Source organism: Eucalyptus grandis, chromosome 8 (genome assembly GCF_016545825.1).
Source record: "Eucalyptus grandis isolate ANBG69807.140 chromosome 8, ASM1654582v1, whole genome shotgun sequence".
NCBI classification, from domain to species: domain Eukaryota; kingdom Viridiplantae; phylum Streptophyta; class Magnoliopsida; order Myrtales; family Myrtaceae; genus Eucalyptus; species Eucalyptus grandis.
The window spans coordinates 146995-166854 of record NC_052619.1 but is presented as its reverse complement, the minus strand read 5'-3'; the positions used below and the strand labels follow the sequence as shown (position 1 = coordinate 166854).

General features: G+C 41.5%; 2 protein-coding genes across 3 annotated transcripts; both read right to left on the bottom strand.

The window, feature by feature from the left end:
• Nucleotides 1–276: 276 nt before the first annotated feature.
• LOC104456157 (protein FRIGIDA) lies at nucleotides 277–5439 on the bottom strand. Its single transcript, XM_010070897.3, has 3 exons — nucleotides 4481–5439; nucleotides 1928–2100; nucleotides 277–1823 (listed from the first exon to the last, which is right to left on the bottom strand). Exons 1-3 carry the CDS (start codon nucleotides 5259–5261, stop codon nucleotides 993–995), a joined length of 1785 nt encoding a protein of 594 aa, XP_010069199.2. The 5' UTR covers nucleotides 5262–5439; the 3' UTR covers nucleotides 277–992.
• A 1618-nt stretch (nucleotides 5440–7057) lies between these two features.
• Nucleotides 7058–13110, bottom strand: LOC104456156 (chaperone protein ClpD, chloroplastic). 2 transcript variants are annotated; one of them, XM_010070895.3, is made up of 12 exons: nucleotides 12002–13110; nucleotides 11571–11746; nucleotides 11243–11472; nucleotides 11026–11134; nucleotides 10812–10942; nucleotides 10042–10143; nucleotides 9679–9960; nucleotides 9514–9605; nucleotides 9126–9420; nucleotides 8091–8324; nucleotides 7691–7921; nucleotides 7058–7514 (listed from the first exon to the last, which is right to left on the bottom strand). In XM_010070895.3, exons 1-12 carry the CDS (start codon nucleotides 12706–12708, stop codon nucleotides 7203–7205), a joined length of 2901 nt encoding a protein of 966 aa, XP_010069197.2. In that variant the 5' UTR covers nucleotides 12709–13110; the 3' UTR covers nucleotides 7058–7202. The 2 variants fall into 2 exon arrangements, with proteins under 2 accessions (XP_010069197.2, XP_010069198.2); XM_010070896.3 differs by having other exon boundaries at nucleotides 9514–9602.
• Nucleotides 13111–19860: the final 6750 nt, after the last annotated feature.

The following is a 19860-nucleotide window of genomic DNA, read 5'->3' as shown; positions in this document are numbered from 1 at the left end:
ATGCATACGTAAGGATCTGTAGATGGTTCTACTGCAAGCACCGTCCAATAGAGAGAATTTCTTCACAAGCAACTCTAATCCCAAAGTAACGGTTAGATACAGTCAATCGTCAACAATATATCAGCTAGCAAAAGGATAGACGGTTAAAATCAATCAGCCCAAAAAGTGATGATTGATGAGGTTCGTGAAAATTTTCCCTCCTCCGATAGCGTTCAAAATAATAATCTAAGAAGCGTGGGTACAACCGTCATCATAAGGTTCGTCGAGTAAAAAGGATTGTAGTTAATAAGACACACGAACTTTCGCCATTATAAAAGACTCCTCACTTTGTCAGCCTTCCACAAAGTCAAATCATTATATACAAATCTGCAAGCTGACATGGCATTAAGTTAACAAAAGAAAGGGAGATCCCATGGTGATAAATGAGTAACATCATAGACACTAAAACTGAAGCACCAACTTATGCATACACGGGAGAGACCCACCCAAAATGATGCATCTTCAGAGTCTCGATTTCTTCACAAAGTGACTGTTATTGCAAAACAAGATATGTTATTCGGAAACCTAATCCTTTAACACTCTTGGCTACAAGTTCAGCTGCAGTTCCATGACAACTTTCTCAACTATCCCACCACCTACTGTAGCTTGAAAGTCCCTTTAATTTAGTTTCCTTTCCCTGTCCATCTGCCTGGAGAGTTTGGCTTTGGCACCAAGTAATCATCTTTAATGACTTACTGTCCCAATGTCTCGAGTATGCCCACCAAAAGATAACAATGGCTTTCCTAATAAAGCAAATGCAAAGTCTTGGACAAGATTATGATCGGTATCAAAGCCACTGCCCATCGCCTCATAAGCTAATTGATACCTGAACGTGAAGGAAAAAGACCTATAATTAAGCAATTTGGATTCGCCCGCCACAAAGATGAACCTTGGGAGCAGTCGGGATGGGAAAGACAGGGCCTGCCTCCCTGGTGAATAGTGAGAAATGCTGCTTATGTACGACTCCGCTCCATAATGGTATCAGCAAAACCATATAAATCAAAGTTTGAACCATGATCAATGGCATTGCTAGATGAAAATTTTGGCAGGCCTTTGAAACCTTCTAATGAGGGGCCATAGCGACCAGTTCCCACAGATGTATACCTCCCGAGATTTCTTTGCTCTAGCTGGTCCCGATATGTGCCATCCCTGATCACATATTGTCCAATTGAAGCATCATTACTACTACCTACAAGTCCAATCCTGTCGGCCAATCTATCTCTAGGGAAAGCAGCAGATGCACCTGCAGCCATCATACTGATTCCAGCAGAGATTCTACCTCCAACTCCAGAAGAATGCAAGGCATTTGCACTCTCCATTGGGGATTTCAAGGAAGTTTCTGTCAAAGACCCTCCACCAGATCCATGAGATACCAATGATGCAGCAGGATAACTGCTACCATGCCGGGAGAGTCCACTGTCAAACGAAAATATTGGCTGTGAACCATCATCATACGAACTCCTACCAAATATACGACTATTGTCCTTTTGCTCTTGGAAACCCATGAATGGACGAGAAAAGTGGGGTGCCACTTCAGGTGAGAACTTTGGGCGTTTAACCTCATGACTCTTAAATGTTCTCGCAGGTTCCACAACATCAATCCTTCTCTTGGAGACTACCTTCTCCTTCATCTTCTTATCAATGTCAGCAGCCTCCTTCTCCAACTTCACTATCATTTCCTTTAATTGCCATCCAGGAAGTACTTTTGCAGGGTCCCAATTATGATCTTCCAAACATCTCAATGTGGATTTTAGAGCAGTCAATTGCTTTTGGGTAGCTGCCTTCTGCAAAATATTATTATAATGAAACATCAATAAGGAAGCAAAATGAAGCAAGATCCTCAACAAATATCCATCAAAGGTGCAAAGAACAGAATTGGAAAACCCACCATAGCCATAGTTGAACTATGTGCTCTTTTACTATTGTCACATCTTTCTTTAGCTTCCCTTAAAAATGACGTCAGAATTGTCTGAGGGGGGAACTTATCCTCTATACCGAAACCAATGGAGACATCAACAGCTTGAATGCTCATCCCAATCTTCATCATTTCCTCTAAGACATCTGCAACCCATTAAGAAGAACATGAGATGCTTTCAACGATTTAGGTCAGCATGATAGTCTCCAATTTATTTTTTTCAAGTGGTGGCAATCCTGGATAATGATGGATATGGCAAAATCGATCATAAACTTTCAAATTTCAATCTTGGACGTATTAGACAGTTGAACGTTTGGAGGTAACAGTTTTCTCACTTGGCAAACTACATTGCTTCAAAGCTATCCAACTATTCCCTTTCCAACTGCCATTCTCCATGTCATTGATGATATATTTTTCCAACCAAATCGACATCTCATTACATTTACAAGTGCACCATCCACAAAGATGCAATGAATATCATTAACAATCAATGCATTGATAGCATAGCAAATATATTCACTTAGGCTGAAGTGGACAGTTATTTATGGAGTCAAATGACTATGCAGATCTTGAAGATTGTGCCATTTAGACGAACTCCATCTCCCAAACTCCTCCCTTTTAGGCATTGGTTCCTCTTGTTAGTACAGAGGGGCAAAGTAGCCCAGTCACAATTAGTAAAATTCATTTGACAGTCAGAGAAAACATTATGATGTCACAGAGCCAAGCCACTGCTCATAAAAGCTTTTAGTATAACCTTCTTTAAGGCTTGGCAGAGCGATCAGTCGTGGTAGACATCCTTGTAGCCAAACTATGTGCACATAACTTACCAAAAGCAGGCATTCCAGGTTTTACATACATAAGAATATCGAAAAGGCTGACTAGCGTTTCTTCCTATATATGTTAGGCTGAATGTGTTTAGGGTAGAATAGGCATGATTGGACAAATCTAACTTCATAGTTAGATTTTGTGGAGCATCAGACGACAGTTGTGGCTTTTCAATTTCATGAAGGTTCTAACCAAATTAACAAAAATCTGTCAGACCGTCCATTGCTTGATTCACGATTAGCCAGCACTACAGTAGACTTCCAATGTGGGCATCTAACATGAGATAAATAGGCCGAGACTAGACCAGAAGAAAGTGGTCACAAATGATATCAGATTACCAGGGTGAGTTCAACATGGAAGTGGGTTAAACCTTTATGATTAAGAGAACGAGCAATGAGTAATTTTTGCAACCAGAAGGCTTGTAATATAATCAACCCTAAAGTATGAGGATATACATAACGTATGCCATTTCAAATGGTAGTCCGTCTAACTTAATAAACATGTATGGCAGATTTTTCCTGCGTGTTTTCAAATGCTATAATTTTAGTGGCTACACATATACCCTTTTCGTAGAAAGAAAATCATCAAGGTCACGAAAATGGATGAGAGCGAACAATGAGAGGAGGACATACAGCAAACGGAGGACCATACAGCATTTCCAGAGAAAAAATTTCTTGATCAGGTTTAAAGGGGTAATCTACATAAACATACTTCCAGAATTGACTGAGCCTCTGGTAAAATAATTTGCATTAATGCTTTGATCGACATTTTTTATTTGCTCTCTTGTAAATGAGTCCCTTTGGGCTTTGAGTTCTTTTGTTAAATGGGTCAGCATCCCCTCGGTGCCTCAGTGAATTTCTCTTAACTTATCAAAAAATTAAGAGATGGAGAAAGTCTCTCTCAGTCCTTGCCCTGAAATTACATAAATATCCTAATCTACATGATTCAGCCCCACTTTTAAAGTTCTAGCCCTTGATCCTTTTGACCTAGAACCTCCTTTCAACCGAAATGTGATTTGGTCTTCCATGCTTTGAAAGGTTACCCCATTCAGTTTCATAGCTCTGCCCATCCAGCAAGGAACTCCATAGGCATCGACTAGATTATGCTTCTTGACATAATAATTTGGGAAGCTGCTTGCACTGAATCTTAGGGAGGGAGGTCTAAGGCGACAATCTCATCAAGACCCACTTACTCTCTTTTCAGAAATCAATTCAAGGTTGGGTTTTTCTCTTGCATCGATCTTTTTATTTAAATCCGGTATAGTTTTGTCACAGTTTTCCCATGTATATTTGTTTCAATTTTGCCACTTTTTGTGCTGGTGTTTTTAAGAGCCTTGTCGCTTCCCCACATCGGACCACACAACCATAAAGAACGAAAAGAAAATATTTTTTCCCAAGCAAAGAAAAAAGTGAGGAATCCTCATTCCAACTCTAGCCAAAAAGGAATTCCATTAATAACTGGCCGTGCATCTCCTTTTCCGTGGTAAAAAAACGCAAATTGAACTAAGGGTTCGCAACGTATAGAGATGGCCAGTTTTAGATGACTATTTTAGATCAAACCAAAGATCTGCGCGAAAGGGGACAAAGATAAAGTACCGAATTTGGTACTAATGATCATACGGACAAGTCTAAGTATTGCACCCACTTGTTAAACTAGAGAAAGCATCAATAAGTAAAAAAATGAGGAAGCACCAACAAGTACCAGGAATCCGGGCGCGCAAGAATGGGGAACGCGGAAGTGCGTCGCCGATTTCCTTCCAATTGCTAAGCCGGAGCAAATGCGCAATATCTTCAGCCTTAAAAACGCTAGGAATGCCGAAGGAAGCAATGAAAAGGAGCAAGCCGCGGGCATCGCTCTCGCCTGCCCTGGAGACCCCGCCCTCGACGATCAGCCTCTTCCTCCACGCGATGGCGGAGGACTCAGCCTCTGCCTTGACCGAGAGAGCGGCGGGATCCGGCTGCACGCCCAGAGAATCGGAGAGGAGGAAGAATTCGAGGGCGAGGATGGCGGCGTGGCGGGCGGAGATCATGGGGGAGTCGTGGGTGAAGGCCTTGCTGCCCTGGAGATAGAACCCTCCGACGCATTCGTAGACGAGTTTGGGCACGTCGGGAGCGCAGTTCTTGAGGGCGGGAGGGACCTGGCGGCGGAGGTCATCGACGTCGGACAAGTGGGCGACGAGGTAGCGGCGGAGGCCGCGGCTGCACATGGTCTGGCATAGCTGCTCGAGCTCGGACTGCGGGGCGCTCTCCTCCTCCGGCAATTCGGGGGCCGATCTCGCGTCCTCCTGCGAAGGCAGAGGCGGGGATTTCGATTGATCGGGGTTGAATTGGAGGAGGAGGGTGCGGGAATCGAGGGCGAGGTGGAGGGAACGGAGGTGGTCGTCGAGGTCGTGGAAGCGGAGGCGGAAGGCGTCGATGGCGGAGGAGAGGGAGCCCAGCTGGGCCACCGAACGCATCACCGCCGAATCCTCTCGGTGCAGCATTATATGGGAATTCAATTTCCCAGTGGCTGCAACTGAAACCCTAATAAAAGTTTGGAACTTGGAGGATCTTTGAGGGAATTTGGAGCTTCGTTTTAGGGATGAGGGATTGGGGATTGGGGATTGGGGGATTGGGGAAGTTGAGGGAAGGAGAGGAGAACCGTTTTGGTCTTTTTGCTGTCGTGGTACCGTTGTGTGCGCTACGAATAATGCGACACTAACTTTCTTTTTTCTTATTTGTCAAAAAATAACTTATCGTGTTGGTGATGAACAAACAAAATGATTTAGTCATAGACACGAGGAAATTATTGATTATTTTATACAGAGATAATATATATATATATATAATCTCTTAATTTTGACTCGATAATTAATGTGATACATTAATATTTAATTTATTTAATATAATTTCTTAATTTATATCATCTCACTGTCGCAAAAAATTACATGGAACAACTTCAAAAGCAACAAATCCCGCATGTATAATTGCGAATTGGCAGCGAACTTCAAAGGCTGATCGCAAGCTAGGGGTCAGAAATTTAAACTGGCTGAACCTAGCTCACAAGGTGCCTTTTTTTTCTTTTTCTTTTTTGGTCAAAAAAATAACTAATTGTGTTGGTGAGGGGACAAAAATGATGTAGTTAAGAAATGAGGAAATTATTGGTTATTTGATACAAACATAATATGTATATATACACACACGATAATGACATAAATTATCTCCAAATTTTAGTTCAATACATTCTTGAATTTTAATTCAATGCATAATATGATTCAGGAACTTTCAATTTATTTGACATGATATTTAAACTTTTGAATATATATATATAAATTGTCACGTACCTTCTTAATTAACCTTGACAATACAACGTTCAACATAAATTGGAATGATTTAAGGCCCTCTGGTTGTAAGCTTTAGTGCATCCTTCCCCGCCCTCGGTCCTTGGTTGATGTTCATTCCTTCTAACTCTGCTTGTTAGATTCCTTCATATCCTAAACTTAGTAGGAGAGAGGATCTTCGGCAAAGAATTCATTTTCCATCTAGAAACCACTTTGTGTAATTTCATTAGTTTGATAATCTATCTCATAATTTCGACAGGTCCCAAATGAGGCATGTAGGCTTCGATGGGATGACTTGAGCATACATTACATTAATTATCCATAAATGCCACTAAATTATCGATTTTTTTTATATTGGCATAATATCGCCATTGAATAGAAAAGCATGATCTCGATTATATCCTGTATTAGTGGAAGACATCATCAAGTATGTTCTAAGATATTCCATCCATGTATCGTTACATAGTTTTTATTTTTTTTCATATAATGGTTAGGTGGATGCCTGATCAACTTTTCAGCATCCTCACCACTTATCCGGACATTAGGCTATAACTCTTTGAGGGCTCCGGTTGTTAATGCATAGGGGGACACATCTACAGCTAAAGGTCACAGATCTCATAAAACGTTGAATACGTGCCTTCGTGAGAGTATGCACCGAATTTGTCCCGATGGACGTAAGTACTTGCTGTTTTCAAGAACATTCATGTTCTGGGCGAAAATCACGTGGGCCTTCTCAATCTTTGGTGTCTGGTCTGCAAGACTTTGAATCTTTCACGCAGAGATACTGTGAACCCTTTTGCTACTCCTCAACTTAACTGTGGCAAGAGCAGCAAATCACCAGTTTTTGCAGAGTTATATTGGTAAAGCGGATGATGACGACGGGCAATCTCTCTAACCTTAGTTGCTTTGCTAATACCTTAAAACACTGGCTCACGGAAACGCAAAACGTAGTCCATGCGTCCCCAAAATATCCACTTATTTCATTGAATATGATTAAATGTCCCCGCAATCAAATATACAGTTGAAGAATTGCTCATATACAATATACACAGTAATTATACAGAAAAAAAATGGGATTAGACAATTCATCATGTAATGATTCACTTAAAATAGGGATTTTTTGTCGGACAAATGGATATGCCTATGGGATCTGTTCGTAACAGACGGATTTCCTGAAGAGTCCACATCGATGACGGCTGTGTCACCTGGGTTGTAACCTCCAGAAAGGATAGCTTCGCTCAATAGGTTTTCAATCAACTGGGTTACCGCTCTTCTAAGTGGCCTCGCACCATAAACTTGGTCATACCCCTGTTGGCATACGAGGTCCATGATTGATTCAGACACCTCCAATCCAATACCCATTGACATCAGCCGCTTTCTCACGTCTTGCAACATAATGTTCAAAATTTCGAGCATCTGGAAGAGAGGCAACAAGATGGATTCATATACTTACGGTACAAAGTAGATTTTACATTGCAAGAATCGCAACATGCTCTTTGAAAACATGTTGAGACATCAGCAAAAGTTTGCTGAGCATGGAATGCTATTAGAGGAATAGAGAGACTGGCAAATGAAAAGATTAAACATCTAACCTGACTCTTCTCGAGGGCACGGAACACAACCACTTCATCTATCCTGTTGAGTAACTCTGGCCTGAAATATGCTTTCAGTTCTTCCATCACCAGTGCCTTCAATCCAGCATATGATGTTGACTCATTATCTGGACTCAGAAACCCAAAAGAGCGCCCACCTTTTGCAATTGTACTAGAACCCACATTTGACGTCATTACAATTAATGCATTCTTGAATGAAACTCTTCGTCCCTGTGTATCGCGAGAAGATAATATGTTAGGAAAGAAACGTGTCACTCATTTAAATTAATACCCTCACTGTAAGAATTATTGCACTTTTCAGTCCCAATATGAAGTCCAGAAGTTCATAAATCTCGAATGTTTTCTATCTACAAGGAACAAATTGTTAGTAAGCACGAACCTCAGAATCTGTGAGGTGTCCATCCTCAAACAATTGCAGAAGGATATTGAATATATCTGGATGTGCTTTTTCTATCTCATCGAGCAACACTACTGTGAAAGGCTTTCTTCTGATAGCTTCTGTGAGAGTACCACCCTCTCCATATCCTACATAACCTGGAGGTGATCCAATCAATTTGCTTACAGTATGCCGCTCCATATACTCACTCATGTCCAATCTCAGCACAGCTTCTTCCTGATATAATAGAATAGGGGCAAAAAGTAGATATGTCAAGTGAAAACTCATCAACCATCACGAGTTGAGTTGGATATAGACGTTAAACAGAGACTTTTTAACATAGGAATGCTTAAAGAAAGGCTCTTCAGCCTCTCAACAGAAGGAACATATCCATCATCCATTTTTACAAACCCATGACACCCGAAGAATACTTATCATAACAGCAATCACTACATACAACAAGGGTGATTTGCTAATAGTGTGCAGCAGGAATGTAACTATCGACTTACATATGTTTGCAAACCTACTCGATCTATAGATCAAGGTCATTAGCCAAGAAGCATCTCACTACCACTGAAATTGTTCAAGGCATTGAGTAGTCTGATAAGCTAGATTAATGGAAAGGAAAAATCACTAGTTTAAGTAAATTGTGGCTTATAGCCTTTGTAAAGGCTATCATTCCCGACCCCAAGTGCACTAGTGGGAAAAATATCATGACACTTCACTTTTTCTTTTGGTCAGTATGTAAAATTTCACTGCACTAAGCAAAGTCATTTGCAGTGCTTTTTGCTCGTTTTTCCCTTTATATTTTATATTTTTGCCTTTTTTCCACGTGGGTCCCAATTGGCCCAAAATCAGCGCCACGTGGCCTCATAAATATTTTAGGGCTTGACTACACTAAGTTTTAGGACTTCAAAAGCACTTATCCCACCTCAAAATCAAGCTCCTTCAAGGAAAAGGCCGAAAAGATAAGATTTATGTTTCCCATTAGATATTAACAAGAGAGAGGCTCTCATAGAAACTAATGCAGCAACTTACTGATCCAAAGTAGCATGCAGCCAGAGCTTTTGTTAATTCAGTCTTGCCAACTCCAGTAGGGCCACAAAAGAGCATTGCAGCAATAGGTCGGTCTGGATCCTTCAAACCAACCCTGGATCTCTTAATCGCTCGAGAAATGCAAGAAACAGCCTCCTCTTGACCAATGACCCGTTTTCTGAGCTGCTCCTCAAGACCCACCAGTAGCAATCTTTCATCTGCAGTGAGCTTCTGAACTGGGATTCCTGACCAGAGCGAAGCAACAGCCGCTATATCATCAGGTCCGACGAGCGTAGGCCTGCAAAAAATCACCATGGGAAATTGTAAATGAACATCCAAGTTCAGTCTACAATTGCTATTTATGTATCCAATTTTTTTAAGGAATTCGTACTCATTATCATTCGATGTTGAAGGCAAAGCAAAGTCTGAATCCTCCATATTTGAAGAGCCATTTTCAACCTTCATCCTGCTCCCCTGAACCTGCTAATCTTACCTAAAGAAATAAGAGCCATGAACTGATGAAGAAGCTGGATAGATACAGAAGCAGTGCCCTTACCACTTCATGCATAGCCTGAACAGTACGAATTTCTTGCCAATAATCATCAGGTGACTTGGAGAGTACGCATGTCTGTTGTTCCTTTTTCCTTTTGAAGGCTTCGATATGAGCCCTACTCCCAGCCTCATCAATGAGATCTATTGCTTTGTCAGGGAGGTATCGGTCAGGAATGTATCTTGCTGAGAGTTGCACAGCGGCATTTATTGCTTCGAAAGTAAAAATGCATTTGTGGTGGGCTTCATATTTATGGCGTAAACCCAACAGAATCCTAACTGCATCCTCCTATGAATTTATTTCAACAAGTCAAATAACATTCTAAACACAATTGTCAGCTTCATGAAGTAAACTTCTGTTAGACGAAACCTGGCTTGGCTCATTAACAAGTACAGGTTGGAATCGCCTTGCCAATGCTTTATCTTGTTCAAAATGCGTCCTGTATTCATCCATAGTTGTTGATGCAATGCACTGCAGAGAAAGAGAATAAAAGGTCTCTTCAATTGGCAAACTAAGGGTAGTTAATACACCAAACTTGGTTTTAAAGCAACTACACCTAAAGCATACACCACAATATAAACTAAGTACCCGATCATGGGTCAATTGCAAGCCAAAAGCAGCAGACTGCCTTCATTTTAATTGACATGGAGTCAAATTATATAAATATACTCAAGTTGGAATTTGGATGAGATGATAGGGAGAGGAGCTTCAGTCTTCATACTTTCAAAAGTGTGCATTAGATAGCATAAATCCTCATTAGTAGGAAAAGTTCCAGGAAGTGTCATTTCAAATTCACTCGTGTCTTGGGAGATCACTCAGCTATAAGTTGACTAAGGCCATAACAAAAGACAGGCTTCTAAGGAGAATGCCAACGTCTTCTACAAATAATTTGGTAGGATCAACCTGAATTCAACCATTGGGCTTAGTACTGATTCATTGATTAGACTGCAAGCAAAGAGTAGTTGATTTCATCTCTTCAGATTGACAATGGGGAACAATCTAAAATCCATCAGAAGAATTTTTTAGCTTTCTGGTGTAAGAGACTAAGTTAACACCAGAAGGATAGGGCATTCTCACTAATACAACATGGGTATGTAAGAAATTTAAAGGCAGAGAAGGTTCCCACAAGAAAGCATTACCTGTAAATCACCTCTTCCAAGTGCGGGTTTCAATAGGTTGGCAATGTCAAGACCAGATCCCTTATTTCCTTTACCAACAGTGCCAGATCCAATGATCGTGTGGACCTCGTCTATGAAAAGGATGACATTTCCTGTAGGTGGCGATTTCAAAACTATGAGACACTAAAAGGACTAGTTGCTCAACTAAAGATAGCTCACTCATAACTTAATTCACCTGATCTCAAAGTTTCTTTCAGTAAAGCAGTGATACGAGCCTCCAACTCCCCCCTCTCCTTTGCACCGGCAATCAATAAACCTATATCTAAGGACATTATGCGTTTGTTCTGTTCAAACAAGAGAGCTCATCAAATTTGACATAAATAAGTCAGTCTAAAAAGTGTTCTCAAAGAGTTGATAGTTACATGTAATCATGCACGTAAGCAGAGACGCACCAGCAGAAAAGGTGGAACATCTGCATCGGCAATCTTAATTGCTAAGCCTTCAGCAATGGCCGTTTTCCCAACCCCAGCTTCTCCAAGGAGGATAGGGTTGCTCTTGGTTCTCCGACAAAGTATCTGAATGATTCTCTTAACTTCAGTTTCACGGCCAATCACAGGATCGATGAGTCCCTCGCTGGCTCGAACAGTGAGGTCCACGCAGAATTGAGCAAGAGCACTTTTCTCTGGCGACGAGCAACCAGAAGTGTTTTTATTTTTAGCCAAGCATCCTAAGTCATTGTTTGGCCGATATACAGAGAACATAAGCAAAAGAGTATGGTACCTCTGTTTTTGTCAGCGGATTTAAGGGCAGAAGTCTTTCCAGAAAAGGGTTTGTTAGGCATAACCTTAGAAGCTGCAGCAGCAGAAGCAGAAGATGGGACTCTGCCGTCTTTTGCGAGCTCCCCCTGAAGTCTTGACACTGCCGCTTCCGCCAAATCATTAAGGTTTGCTCCCAATCTGCAAGTGACGGTATCACAAAAACCCTCAACAACATAATGCGTTGCATCAGAAGCACATTGTTCTGTGCCTAATCAATTACTGCATCTACACATACACATACATATGAAAAATGCTGTCATACACGAGATAAGAAAGGCCCATGTCAGTACCCTCCGGCCACAACACATTGCAATATGCTCTGGCTGGGATGATCCTTTCACGGTAACATACTACAACCAGAGAGTCAACAACTCGGGAGAGGGAGAGAAGGACCTCTTGAGAACTCGGGAGGCGCTGCCATCGTCGACGGTGAAGAGCCCAATGGCGATGTGCTCGGGGGCGATAAAGTTGTGGCCCATCGTCCTCGAGTACTCAACCGCAGCCTCGAACACGCGCTTGGTGCTGATTGAGAAGGGGACGTGAGCAGGGGATGAAGACTTGCTGCTGCCGCCGCCGTTTTGGGGTTCGTCGGGGACAACATCAGTCTCGATCGCATCGTCGTCCTGATGATGATTGTGCCAGATGGCGAGGACGGCGGCGCGGGCATCGTCGAGGGTAATGGGGGAGCCGAGGAAGCCAGGAGGGGAAGGGTGATTGCTGTGGTGGCGGACGTGATCCTCGGCGATGAGGCCGAGCAGGAGGTGCTGGGGGAAGACCATGGGCTTGCCCATGGACTTGGCTTCCCGCTGGGAGAAGACGATGGCCTTGATGGCCCTCTCCGTGAACCTCTCGAACACCGCCCTCACCTGGAGGAGCCGGTGCTTCTTCTTCTTGGAGATCCGAAGGTGGGGCGGCGAAGATGGAGTTCTGGCGGATCCGAGGGAACAATGGCGGAGGACGGGAGAACCCCAGAAGCCGGAAACGGGCAATCGGATGGGAGGCATCCTGCTCCGGCGACAGGGAGCGGCGGCGGCGGCGGCGAAGAAGGGGGAGTGGATGGAGAGGGGAGAGGAACACGACGTCGACACCTCCATCACCATGGGGAGGGAGGGAGGGAGGGAGGGAGGGAGGAATGAGCTGGGTCAACTGGTCAACCGTCTCTCTCGCCCTGTATCTTCTTCTTCTTCTTTTCTTGATGAATCGAGGTGGTGGTGGTGGTGGTACTATTATTATAATGATTGTTGGGGGGGTGGTAAGAGTTGGGATATGCTTCGCCGTTCCTCCTTTCCAGATTGATCGTTATTCCCCTTTTTGAAGAATTGAGTTTGAGAAGGAAGGGAGGAGGAGGAGAGAGGAGCAAGTAAAGAATTGAACCCAACACCCCCTGAAAGAGGAGAGAGAGAGAGAGAGAGAGACAGAGTTTGGGAGTTTCAATCATGCGGAGGAAAGAAAAGTAAACACGTCATGGTGCCAAATGCAAATCCTCCACGCTTCTTCTTCTTCTTCTTCTTCTTCTCCTCCTCCTCCTCGTCCTCCTCGTGTTTCCTTCCTCCCACGTGCCTCTACCAAGTTTTGGACTTATTTAACCCGAGTCAACTCTTGCCCGCCCAGGCACATTGCAGATATTTTCCCCCGAAGAAATTTTCAATTTCACATTTTCATGAGAGGGCTTACTCCACATTGTTCCCAACAGAAGTCTTAAATTATCCGATCCCGTCTTAAAAAAGGGCCCAACTTTTCACGTGCCACCTTCTAACTCAGGATTAAGTGCATTTTCATCTAAGGGCTAATTCTCTTCCTTCTTTTTCTTCATTCTTTCCTCTCTCCGTCTTCTTCTTCATTCTTCCAGCTTTCGGCCACGTGGCCGCTTGAGCTCTAAGCTTTTGAATCTTTTTTTTTATATATCACTACTACGACTGCCCTGTTCACATACTCTCATCATGTGAGGATGAAGAAAGTCCAAAATTTCAACGATGATGGCCAATTATGCTTGTGGTTTTTCTTTCCTGATGCCCAAAACTTGACGGGCTTATTTCCCAAAACATGGTGCTGCTTTCATCTTTTTCTTTTTAAACCATCGAGTGAAATATGCGTAGATGAATACATCATTAAAGAAAAAAAAACAACAACAACAACAACATAGAAAGAACCAAAAAAAGAAAAAAAAGAAAAAGAAAGAAGATGACAGAGAGAAGAAGAATTAAAAAAGAAAAAAAGAAAGAAAAAGATGACCTTCAACGAAAAAGCCCTCGATCATGGCTTGGAAAGTGATGTATGGGGGCATATGCAAACTCAAGCCCTCAGTTGAGATGAAGTAAGTCACTTCAAACTCTTGTTTGACAAAAATGCTGGACCATCTTTAGAGAAAGCAACTTTATTTTAGGTCATTATAAAAAAATTTCGCTATCTTTTGGTATGGCTAGGTTCGTTTGCGAGCAAATTCTCGTATAAGACCTAGTTCGCAATGAAAGTTGTCCTGAGATTTGATTCTCGGAGGGACATTTGCAAGGGGTGGCGCACGATGCCCGTGAGCAAAGGAAGGGCCTGGCAATGATTGTGTTTTAAGTAGAGACTAGAGTTGAGTGCAGGGGCTCCAATCGGAGATCATTTAAAACTTGGGCAATGACAATAGCCATTCCCATTTTGGGCCTTGGCCAATCTTACTAAGACCCATCCATTCTAATTATGGATAGGCGCATGGTGGAGAAGTTTCTAAGCGCAGCCCCCTCCTACTTAACTTCGAAACGAAGGAGACTAGATATGAATAAGAGGGATAAATAGAAGAAGATCCTTTTCCTTTCCTTTTTTTTTTTTTTGAAGAAACGGAGGATCCGGACAAAATCGATTAAGGGAAAGATATTCGAGTGATGAAAAGTAAAAACAATGGATGAATTCAATTTTCAAGAGACATTTTATAAAAATAGCCAAATTTATAAAACTTCTTATATAGATATGAAGAAAATTAAGGAGAATTCAAAGTTAGAAATATTTAGAGAAGATCCATTTTTACTATGGTTTGAAAAAACAAAAAAGATATCTATGAATTATTCGAATTATTAAATGGAATATCACCAATCCCCTTTAGTCCTACTCGCTTTGCCCCACGTAAGCCCCTGCTAGCTTGCATGAAAAAAGTTGATTTTTCTTTCAATCGTGAACGAGAATTGGGAAAGATTTCGTCCCATGGATTAAAGCCTAATTCACATGTACCATTGATCAAGTTTAATGTAGAGAAATGGATATGTATAACTGTGGTTATGTAACTGTATTTATTTGATAATGTCAATGATGAGTAATTACACTTTTGTGTATTTGAAAGATGAGTAACAGTGATGTTCTCAACCGTTAATGAACAGAGTATTTCTCTATATTGATTAGGTCTGTTCGTTTAGAATGATATTCTTCAAATAGATTAAGTCGGAAAGAGAAGTAGTAGTAATGACCCAATATATACAAATATATACATATTAATACAAATATGTACATACGCACTGTTATAAGATATCCACCACTGTAGCTAGGGCAACAGACGAAAGTAAGGCGGAGCTCATCACTTATTCCATATCTGGTAGTCCTTTGGAGAGCATAACTTGTTGAGTAAAAGAGGGAAATAGGTTCACGTACTTACATACTCAGGATCACATATACATGTCATAAGCAAAAGCAAGGAGGAGAAGAAAGGGCTGGTTCCATGAAGAAGGTGGTAAAAATCCCTTGGCAGATGAGGACAGCATCGGCAACGGAGACGGAGAAGCCGAGAACGAGAGTAATGAGCCTTCAGGGCGTGTACCGATGCAGCATTGGAGACAGACCAGGTAAAGATTGTCCACCGAGCAGCAATAGTAAGTTGGATTTTGCCCGCACTGCTCATCGACGTTCTTCTCCGCGTCCGCCATTGTGATGTTCACAAAATCGAATGCCTTCTTTCTTCTGTTCCACTGTTTGTAGAATCCATAAATATCCTTCCCTAGCTGACCGTATGCTCCCAGTTCTCTCCTCTGAATCCTGTGTATATGTAAAAGAAAAAGAAATCAATGATCAAATTTCCTTTTTCTTTTCATCGAAGAGGGCCCTTGTGCTCGTCACTTCTATATATCTTCTTCATCTATGTTACCAACATGAGCAAATGAAGAACTGAGTAGGAAAATTATCAAGTTCGTCAATCTGGAAAGTTTTTTCTGGAACTTACGCGAGGGCATTATCCTGTGTGGCTACCGCAACAGAGGACGTGCTGAGCAGCATAATGCACAAAGAAAAGATGCAAATTCCCACCACGAAGTCATTTTTGGAAGCCATATATATGCATGATACTGTTTGGAAATCGATACGAATCGCCTTTATATATCAACTTGGGAGAGAGCATCGATCGCCGGTCTACATGGGGAATGATTAATATAATGCACATGCGTATGTTGAAAAGATCAACTAGTTGACATTTATTTTACAGTTATTATTTGCGTGAAGATAAGCATGAAGCAGATAAATAATCAAAGTAAGAAATAAATTCACTGACGGGGTCAAGGCACTTGTTAAGAAATAAATTTATTGACGTGATCATGGCGCTTGTAGCGGCGTAAGTCAATTTGTTTATGCATGGTAGAGAACACCTTGAAACTTATAAAAGAAGTGATTGGTTTATAGTAGAGGGCATACTTAGGAGGAGTAGTTATGTATGAGTAAAGATGGTAGGTGAACAGTTAAGCATAAAGAAGATGAATCCTCATTTGTGAGAATGAAGTGTTTTGACGTGGTCATGGCGCTTGTAGTGGCTTAAGTCAGTTTGTTTATGCATGGTAGAAAGCAACTTGAAACCTTTTAAAGAAGTGACTAGTTTGTAGCAGAGGGCATACTTAGGAGGGGCAGTTGGGTAGGAGTAAAGATGGTAGGTGAATAGTTAAGCATAAAGAAGACGAATCATTGTACTGTGAGAATGAAGTGTTTTGACGTGGTCATGGCACTTGTAGTGGCGTCAGTCAGCTTGTTTATGCATGGTAGAAAGCAACTTGATACCTGTAAAATAAGTGATTGATTTATAGTAGAGGGCATACTTAGGAGGAGTAGTTATGTATGAGTAAAGATGGTAGGTGAACAGTTAAGCATAAAGAAGATGAATCCTCGTACTGTGAGAATGAAGTGTTTTGACGTGGTCATGGCGCTTGTAGTGGCTTAAGTCAGTTTGTTTATGCATGGTCGAAAGCAACTTGAAACCTTTTAAAGAAATGACTAGTTTATAGCAGAGGGCATACTTAGGAGGGGCAGTTCATAGCAGAGGGCATACTTAGGAGGGGCAGTTGGGTAGGAGTAAAGATGGTAGGTGAATAGTTAAGCATAAAGAAGACGAATCATTGTACTGTGAGAATGAAGTGTTTTGACGTGGTCATGGCACTTGTAGTGGCGTCAGTCATCTTGTTTATGCATGGTAGAAAGCAACTTGATACCTGTAAAAGAAGTGATTGGTTTATAGGAGAGGGCATACTTAGGAGGAGTAGTTATGTATGAGTAAAGATGGTAGGTGAACAGTTAAGCATAAAGAAGATGAATCCTCGTACTGTGAGAATGAAGTGTTTTGATGTGGTCATGGCGCTTGTAGTGGCTTAAGTCAGTTTGTTTATGCATGGTAGAAAGCAACTTGAAACCTTTTAAAGAAGTGACTAGTTTATAGCAGAGGGCATACTTAGGAGGAGCAGTTCATAGCAGAGGACATACTTAGGAGGGGCAGTTGAGTAGGAGTAAAGATGGTAGGTGAATAGTTAAGCATAAAGAAGACAAATCATTGTACTGTAAGAATGAAGTGTTTTGACGTGGTCATGTCACTTGTAGTGGCGTCAGTCAGCTTGTTTATGCATGGTAGAAAGCAACTTGATACCTGTAAAAGAAGTGATTGGTTTATAGTAGAGGGCATACTTAGGAGGAGTAGTTATGTATGAGTAAAGATGGTAGGTGAACAGTTAAGCATAAAGAAGATGAATCCTCGTACTGTGAGAATGAAGTGTTTTGACGTGGTCATGGCACTTGTAGTGGCTTAAGTCGCTTTGTTTATGCATGGTAGAAAGCAACTTGAAACCTTTTAAAGAAATGACTAGTTTATAGCAAAAGGGCATACTTAGGAGGGGCAGTTCATAGTAGAGGGCATACTTAGGAGGGGCAGTTGGATAGGAGTAAAGATGGTAGGTGAATAGTTAAGCATAAAGAAGACGAATCATTATACTGTGAGAATGAAGTGTTTTGACGTGGTCATGGCACTTGTAGTGGCGTCAGTCAGCTTGTTTATGCATGGTAGAAAGCAACTTGATACCTGTAAAAGAAGTGATTGGTTTATAGCAGAGGGCATACTTAGGAGGAGCAGTTGGGTATGAGTAAAGATGGTAGATGAATAGTTAAGCATAAAGAAGACGAATCATTGCACTGTGAGAATGAAATGTTTTGACGTGGTCATGGCACTTGTAGTGGCTTAAGTCAGTTTGTTTATGCATGGTAGAAAGCAAATTGAAACCTGTAAAAGAAGTGTTTGATTTAGAGCAAAGGGCATCCTTAGGAGGAGCAGTTGGGTATGAGTAAAATGGTAGGTGAATAGTTAAGCATAAAGAAGATGAATCATCGTACTATGAGAATGTAGTGTTTTGACACGGTCATGGTGCTTGTAGCGGCGTAAGTTGATCTAAACATGGTAGAAAACAACTTGAAACGTAAAGAAGAAGAGTGATTTGGTACAACAGAGGGCAAATTTCACATGGAGAATTTGGGAATGTAGGACTAAGTCTTGGTGAATTGTGGGAGGGGCTGGTAATTTGAGGAGGATGTAAGGGTGGTAGTATGCATGTAGAAGGGAATGAGGTGATGGTGATGGATTGGGGGAAGCTAGCTAAAGGACTGGTTTCTGTGAAAGTTGGCTTGCGGTTAGGATTGATTTTTCTCGATGGTGGGTGGGAGTTGAGCTCTTATTTGCAACAAAATCCCCATCTGGCTGTCCTTGGGCTAAAAGATGTGGGCGCTAGACAGTGCTGTGTTTCTTAGGCTGACACCCCCTGGCACTAGCAACGGGTGAAACGGCAAGCAGGCAGCCAGTAGGCAAAAATCTCTCCCAATCGAGATAATTCCAGTTTGACTATTGGGACTGCTACGATGAGACTTGCTGGGGGCAAATCTCCTTGTTGATACCCTAAAATGCCCGGGCACGTGCAAGGCACGAGAAATAGAAAGCTTTGAGATAGTCACCACAGCCATATTTGAGCCATAATTTACTTTGGCCCGGCCCATGAATATCCATATGAGAAAAGATGATTAAGGATTTTGAGGAATATTGGCTAAGTTTCGACAAGCCAAGACATATAATATCATGATGAAGTAACGGGCACATTGTGTTGAAGCCCAAGATAAATGATAAAGATGCAACCTTGGCGGTGAAAATAGGCAGGAACAGTTAGAAGGACGCTAAACTTGAAAGAGGAACAGTTAATACTTGCTAGGCAAGTCACAATACAATTATCGAACTAATATAGATAAGGTGGTTCAGCTTAAAACGTGGAGCGATTCTTGAGGAGAAAGTAACCGATCATTGACGGTTACCAAGTTAACCTATAAATACCACGAACCATCCAACAAAGAGGCTCATGAACAACACACAAAACTATTTTATATTATCTTTATCTTTATTTAGCTTTAACCTAGCTGTAGCTTAAGATTTTTGTCGTAGATTCAATTCCGGCGAGTGTATCTATCTCGAGAAGTGTTGTCGATTAGATTCCAATACTAACCCATTGTCCAGCATCATTGATTAGATTCTAACGCTGTGTTCATATATATATCCGAGAGCAGTGTGCAATAGGTGCTATTATCACTATCCAGCGTCATTGATTAGATTCCGATATTGTGTTCTTATATCCATCTCGAATTGCGGTCTACTAGGTGCCGTCTTTTTTGTTCAGCGTCATTGATTAGATTCCCACATTATGTCCTCAAACTTAGTAGAAAGTTGTGCTTCATTGCGCATCTTGTCCATATCTAGCTTTGTCAAAAGGTCTTCGATATTGTATATACTACTTTAATTTTAATGGGCTTTCATTATTACATAAAGTGAGTCTAGATGATCTCATTAATGAGATTTCAACATTAATTATCATTGGTATTATACGTGCAACAAGCTAACAATTTCTTTAGTTTTGAGATTATAAGATGTATAGTCTCATTTGCATTTGACCCTCTCTGTCCAAAGTTAATATAGAACCTAAGTCTCATTTAATAAAAACCAAAAT

Bases quoted from the DNA above. Each gene is read 5' to 3' on its own strand.
- LOC104456156 (XM_010070895.3), bottom strand. From the start codon at position 12,708: ATGGTGATGGAGGTGTCGACGTCGTGTTCCTCTCCCCTCTCCATCCAC. The intron at 11,473-11,570 runs GTACCATACTCT...GCTCGTCGCCAG, and splicing joins ATCCGCTGACAAAAACAGAG to AGAAAAGTGCTCTTGCTCAA. The intron at 9,421-9,513 runs GTACGAATTCCT...GATTTTTTGCAG, and splicing joins TCAACATCGAATGATAATGA to GCCTACGCTCGTCGGACCTG.
- LOC104456157 (XM_010070897.3), bottom strand. From the start codon at position 5,261: ATGCTGCACCGAGAGGATTCGGCGGTGATGCGTTCGGTGGCCCAGCTG. The intron at 2,101-4,480 runs GTACTTGTTGGT...AATGGGTTGCAG, and splicing joins CTTGCGCGCCCGGATTCCTG to ATGTCTTAGAGGAAATGATG. The intron at 1,824-1,927 runs GTGGGTTTTCCA...AATATTTTGCAG, and splicing joins ATAGTTCAACTATGGCTATG to AAGGCAGCTACCCAAAAGCA.